This window comes from Quercus suber, unplaced genomic scaffold, assembly GCF_002906115.3.
Source record: "Quercus suber isolate HL8 unplaced genomic scaffold, Cork oak 2.0 scaffold_767, whole genome shotgun sequence".
Taxonomy (NCBI): Eukaryota; Viridiplantae; Streptophyta; class Magnoliopsida; order Fagales; family Fagaceae; genus Quercus; species Quercus suber.
Genome location: NW_027070203.1, coordinates 14,165 through 21,199, shown reverse-complemented (window position 1 = coordinate 21,199; position 7,035 = coordinate 14,165). Strand labels below are relative to the sequence as shown.

Here is a 7,035-nt window from a genome sequence, read left to right as displayed (position 1 = left end):
ATACCACTGTATAAGCACCAGACCACCTCTTCTTCAAGGTATGTGCAATTTCCTAGATTTTACACTTTTGTGTTATATGAGATTCTTCTATCACTGACTTAACCTTCGAAGGGTCTTTGGCTGGCACCACACATGTGCTCTTTGTAAGTTCTTCATCTTCTTTATTCTTCGGGTACCTCATTCGATGCGTGTGTGAACGATCAACTCACTGACGATTTTATGCATCATCATTTACATTTGTTTCAAATAAAGTTATATTTATTTTATAATTAGCTATTTTATATTTTCAAATGTACAAACATTATATTTAAACAAAGTAGAATTTTTATTCCAATTTAGTTATGTTTATTTGTAAATGCATCATATGTATAAACATAAGGTTATATGCTAGTTTTATTTTACATAAAGTTTTTTTTTTCTTAAATTTTCTTCTTGAGATCTTAGCATATTGTTTAAGTCATTCGATATTTCTAAGCATGAATGTCAAGAAAAAAGAGGTCAACACAGGGCAAGGTTGATAGTAGATGGATTCTTTCTCTAAGGCTGCAATTGACTTTCTAGCAATTGTCCTTAACCAAAGTGATAAATAGACTATATTTATAAATAAATAAAAATGAGAATTCTTACAAAAATAGTATACAAATCATATGGAAAGGCTCTTTTATTCTCCATAAACATTGCATTGTCACAAAAATAAAAAGATAATCGTTTTCTTTGCTTCATGAAAATTGATCTCAATGAGCTATGTTACCCATCAAATCAGCAATCAGGCGATCCAATGAAGAGTGCGAAGATCCACCATCCCTCAAAGCTTTCCTACTTTTTTCTTTAATTTCCTTCACGTTCTTCCTTATCTCATTGTCGGGGTCCATTACTTCCCTTATACCTCTCTCTATCTCCTTAGCTGTTACAATAATTTGCTTACTATTATCGTAATCCATTTTAACCTCAACAGCTAATCCCAACTCTTTCACCATCTCGAAAGCATTAATTTGTTGTTCAGCATACATTGGCCAAGCGGCAATAGGCACACCAAACCAAAGGCTCTCCAACATAGAATTCCACCCACAATGCGACACAAACCCTCCGATTGCTGAGTGGGCCAAGATTGCCACTTGTGGAGCCCACCCAATAACCTTACCAATACCTTGTGTTCGTTCGATGAACCCTTGTGGCAGAATTTCCTCAAGGTTCGTGTAATCACTCGGACTTGCAATCCCACCACTTGGTGGTGGCTTACGTAGGGACCATAGGAAACGACAGCCACTATGCTCTAATGCATATGCTATCTCTTTAACTTGGTCTTTTTCAAAACTTCCCATGCTACCAAAGCATAAGAACACCACTGATGATAAAGGCTGATCGTCAAGCCACTTCATGACATCAAAACCATCTTGCGGCTCTTGGATCTCATGGGTTTCGCCCTTTAGGTTCATTATAGGTCCCACAGGGTAAACTAGTGGTGTTTTGGCATTAAAATAGGAGTTTATTGCGAAGGGTTCAAGTTCCATGAATGTATTTATAATAATACCCTTTGTTTCTTTGAACCGTCTCACTTGGTTAATAAAGAAAATGGAGTTATCAAAAAGTCCATAAGGGAAGACCTTAGCTGGGACTTTGTTGACAAAACTTGGCACAACCAGATCAGTGTCCGAGTCTTTGTAAGCAACAATGTCCTGGTTGTGTTCATCATGAAGGGTTTGAATATGGAAAATGAGACCAAGAAAATTAGCACCTGAGGTGTAGTATATGTATGTAGGGATACCAAATTCATTAGCCACATCTATCATCGGTGTACAGAACATGTCCAAGACAACTGCAGCTACTCGAGATGTATTAGAGCTTGACTCGACAAGAGTAAGCTTAGAAAGAACATCTTTGAGTTGGGGTTTTTTGCTTTCTATAAATGAAAAGAAATCGAAAGAAATGGTGGGTTCGTCTTCAGAAGGGCGGTCAATGAATTGGATACGATTGCTGATGGAGGAGGAATTAAGTGATTCAATGTAGGCACTAACCTTTGAGTCAGATGGTTGCTTCATTATGAAGATCTTGTTCATGAGCCTGTCGTCTCGTTCTGTTAATAGCTTTGCAAGCTCTACCATTGGTATGAGGTGACTAATACTCGGGGATGGAATGAACATCAACTCCATTGTCTGCTAGCTTCAACAGATATTTTATCAAAACTTCTTCTCTCTGGCCTTTCTTTCGATTATCGTAGATGCGTATGAAAATGTGCAAAACAATATAAAAACAATGTGCAATTGATATTCAGTTGGAGCTTTCAGTATTGGACCAATACTATTGGAGGACAAGAATACAATTATTTATTGATATAGAGAGAGAAGTGAGGTCATGGCTTTGCTGGCATTGGCAATAGGATATTCTAGTCTCTTCTGGACCCAGAAGCAGGAATTAATTAATTATTTATTTATTTCTAAAATATGGATAATTTAATGAAGAGAACTGGGTCATTAATATTTTTAACTTGTTGGGAAGAGTCAAATTGCAAGAACACGGTATAAAGGGCAAAATTGTTCAACTGGTTCCACCTTAGAAACTACGCCATGAGTAATCGTGGCCTACTTGCTCCTTGCAATGGGACCACATCTTTTGCATTCCCATTTGATCGTTGTAATAAAAAACACCCGCCTCTTGTTTTCACCTGAGTTTGATTTAATTTTTGATATTGTACTTTCAAAAGAGTGGTGATTTCAAAAAGTGTGGCACAAAATTTAGATTTTTTAAAAAGTAGAGTATTAGGTAAAAACTGTTAAAAATATTTTTTGAAAAAATTGAGTGTTTAGCTAATACTTATAAAAGTGTTAATTTGAATTGTAAATTATCAAAAATGACAAAATGTATATATAAAAAAATTTATTTCATACTTACTATAAAGTTCTTATTAATACTAACTGTGGGGGAAAAAGCCCAAAGTTACTTAATGGGTCCGGAACCCCCTGTTAAGGACTATTGTATTTCCGAGGATTAATAGGTGGTTGAGGCGGCCCATCTAAAGCAGGAAGCCCAGAAGCAGAAGGGGAGTGTCGTCCGAAGAGGTCACCATTGGTCCGAAGACGTCTTGCTCCTCGGCTATGATGAGCCTTGATCAAACAAACGTGTGGAAGGTCCGACTAATCTTCCCAACGATCCCAATGGTAATGATAGGTCCTGAGTGGATCCGGAAATGATCAGAACTAAAAAAAATCTAAAGGAAAAGCTGCTATCACCGCATTTAATGCGCTGCAACAGCTTTTCTGGCCGCATTTATGTGGAGAAGACCCCTGAACAATGCAACCTCAGCTACCGCCACTCACAAAGAACTAAAGTAGACACATGACGTGACATGCACTTGAGTAGATGCGTGGATGAAGAACAGGTGGACGATGGAGATGATAGGAAGGGATGCTATATAAAGAAGAAGGGTCCTTGATAATGGGGACCGGAAGAGAAAAAGAGAAAGAGAGAGAAAAGCTTTACTGTAGCTCTGAATGTTGTAATCACAGTTCACTCAATAAAACGCCTCTTCGGACATTCATTCATGGAGTTATCTGAGCTTTAGTTCATGTTATCATCACTGCACGTAACCTAGCCAACTGTTCTGTGCTTCATAACCAGCCCAGCTCTTTCGCCCACTCTCTACAAATTCATTGTTCTGGGTTCGTTGGGCCTTTAACCCATATCCTTTGGGCTTGGGCTACAAAAACAGACCCTACACTAACAATAGGAATAATATTAATAATAATTACTTCATGTTAATAATAATTGATTATCTTAATAAAAGATTTTGTAAAAAAACATTTGGCTTTAGCATTTCTCTTTTTGAAGAAGTGTCATGTTCACAACATTTTCGTTACACTTTCATAATAAATCCTATGTGGTAAGTTGGTTTTAATTTGAACTTATCACTTAAATTACTTTTTTGTTCATCCATAACAACCAATAATAACCAATAACAACCTGTTATTTAGATTTTATTATAAAATTATTGTGAAAATTTTGTAAAAATAATTTTTCTCTTTTCCATAATGAAAACAAAATTATTATCTTAAAATTTGAAACTCAATCATTTTGGTAGAATTAATCTCTACAAAATAAAATTATATTAGCACTTATCTTTTAAATGAGTTGTTCTAGGATTACTAAACTATTTCACAACTTCTTTGCCACGTCTTTGATGTGGCAAACTGTGGATGGTTGTTTTTCACTTATACATGTATGCATTATTTTTTCTTCACCATATTCTTCGCAACATCACATTTGTAAAAAAAGTTGTAAAATAATTTGCGTTCTTACTTCTTATATTTTCTCCCACATTGTTTTACATCACATCTGTAAAAAAAATAAAAATAAAATAAAAAAATTGTGAAATAATTTGTGTCCTACTCCTTGTATTTTCTTCCGAGTTGATTTAATTATCCAAACCCAAAACCTTTATATTCCCTTTTTCTTTTTCTCTTTTTTCTCATCCACTTGTTCACTTCTTCCTCATCTTCTTATTTTCCTTTTCTTTCACTTTCATCCACATAAAGTCACACGCAGTCTCATCCCTATATTTTCTTCCATGTTGCTTTAATGATCCAAACCCAAAACCTTTATTTTTCCTTTTTCTTTTGCTCTTTTTTCTCATCCACTTGTTCACTTCTTCCTCATCTTCTTATTTTCCTTTTCTTTCACTTTCCTCCACATAAAGCCACACGCAGTCTCATTTTCTTATGGAAAAAATGCACTTTTGGTCTCAACATTTTGAGTCAATTCTCATTTTGATCCCAAAATTGATTTTGTTACAAATGTCATCCCTAAAAAAGAAAATCATTTTTAAAATGGTCTCTGTTGTCAACCCACTAACAAAAAAATCATACGTGACAAACAGAATGCACTATTCGCATGTTAGATGCTGACGTGTCCATTAAAATAATATTTAAAAAAATTATTTGGCATTTTAAAATGCCACATCAACATTTAAATTTTTTTTTTAAATCATGTCAGAAAATTTAAACAAAAAATTTTTAAAAATTAATTTAATCTAAATTAATTTAATAATTTAATTAAAAACATTTTTCACTTTTCATTTTTTTTTGTAAGAAACTTTTTTTTTTTTTTTTTTTTTTTGTGTTCTTCGTGAATTTTTGAAGCACTTAAGGCGATAGAAGTGAGAAATCAAAGTTGTGACTCAAACTGAATTAATTCTAGTTTTCCATTTGGTGGGAAATTTTTAAAGAAACCAAAGGAACTCCAAAAAAAAAAAAAAAAAAAAAAAAAAAAAAAAAAAAAACCTCTCATTTTCCACTCACCCAAAACCCCATCACAGAAAACAACAATATTCACAAGAAACTTCAACAAATAAGAACACCCAACTACAAAGAATACCATTGGTCAAAAGAAAATAACCTTAATCTGTACCAAATTCCAAAAACCCACACATACATAGCCGAAGCCCACATCCAAGTTGTTTTTGAGATAAACCCAAATTTGAATCATTTTGAAGCTAATAAACCATTATTCCCTTGAAACCCCAAAAATCAAAATCAAAATAATTTGTGGACCAGAGAGCTTCAACCTTCAGCTTTACACCCTCCACCAGCGCATCATCTTCCTCATCCCTTTGGTCAATCCTCCACCTCCGTCATGAGGCAGATCAGCCTTTTGTTGATTTGGATCTTGACTCTTGACTTGCCAATCGGTCTTGTATTAATTCGGTTGCTGTCACGGTATGGCTGGAGGCGGCCTAATGCGAAACCAGTGAAGTTGAAATGGGTTCAAAGTGGCGCTTTGGTTGAAGATTAACCAAATTAGGATGGTGATTTAAGAAGTGTGGTGGTCGAGTTCTGGCTTTCAATGTGAGCTTGGTGATTGAAGAAGTGTGGCTTGTGGCTTTTGGGATTTGATGATTTTCTGGTTTTGAACTTTCTGGGCTTGTGGCTTTGGGATTTGATGATTTTGCTAGGGTTTGAGAAAATGAGGGCTTTGAGATTTATGATTTTGTTTTTGAGCTGAATTTTTTAGGTTTTTTGTGTGTTTGTTTCTCCAGAAAATTTCTGGGTTTGCTAGTTTGTTTGAGGGGAAGAACATGAAGTTCATGTTTTGAGGAAAGAAGAAATGAATTTTCTCACTACAACAAAATGTATTTTCAGTGATGAAAATATTCGTCACTAAAAGTCCAGTTTTTCATCACTAAGGACCTTTAGTGACGAAATTGGACTTTTAGTGACGAAACTCATTTCGTCACTATAGCCCCATCACTAAGAGTCCTGGTGATGAAAAATTTCGTTACTAAAAGTCCAATTTTATTTAATAAAAAAAAAATTAGTGACGAAAACGTTTCGTCACTAAATGTTTTCCGCACTAAAGACACTATTCAGTAAATAAAATCGGACTTTTAATGACGAAATTTTTCAAAACCAAATGTTTTTCTCACTAAAGACACTATTCAGTGATGAAAATATTTCGTCACTAAAAACACTTTAGTTTACTAAATCATATTTAGTGATGAATAATTTCGGCACTTAAACTATGTTCGGGCACATATAGTGACGAAAAAATTCGTCACTAAAACTATTTTTAAGAAAATCCAGGCACATATAGTGATGAAAATTTTCGTCACTAAAACCATTTCTTAAAAAAATTTGCTATATTTAGTGATGAAATTTTTGTCACTAAAACAATTTTTTGTTGCTATATTTGTGACAAAAAAATTCGTCACTAAAACTTATTTTCTGTTTTTATTCTTTTCATGACTTTAATATTAACTTGTAACCTGTCATTACATTATTAAGACCTTACATTTGAATAACACATTTAAAAAAAAAAAAAGGATCCATACATTCCATAAGTAAAAAATAAAACAAGTATCCATTTCAAACTCCTTCCATACAATAATTGTTTGCAATACATGATAACTCTACCTAAAGCCTATTTTAGAACTAACGGAAGATGTCCTCATATGTCTTCAAGTAATGCCAAAAGTAAATCCCCTAAAAGCCACCAATAAGAAATCTGCACAAATATAAAAACAATGCTTCGTTAAAATCGTAAAGT

At 34.1% G+C, this 7,035-nt stretch overlaps 1 protein-coding gene across 1 annotated transcript; it reads right to left on the bottom strand.

The window, feature by feature from the left end:
• Positions 1–591: 591 nt before the first annotated feature.
• On the bottom strand, positions 592–2,279 carry LOC112036606 (anthocyanidin 3-O-glucosyltransferase 2). Its single transcript, XM_024069441.2, has one exon. It carries the CDS (start codon positions 2,148–2,150, stop codon positions 735–737), a length of 1,416 nt encoding a protein of 471 aa, XP_023925209.2. The 5' UTR covers positions 2,151–2,279; the 3' UTR covers positions 592–734.
• Between the last annotated feature and the right edge of the window lie 4,756 nt (positions 2,280–7,035).

Bases quoted from the DNA above. Each gene is read 5' to 3' on its own strand.
- LOC112036606 (XM_024069441.2), bottom strand. From the start codon at position 2,150: ATGGAGTTGATGTTCATTCCATCCCCGAGTATTAGTCACCTCATACCA.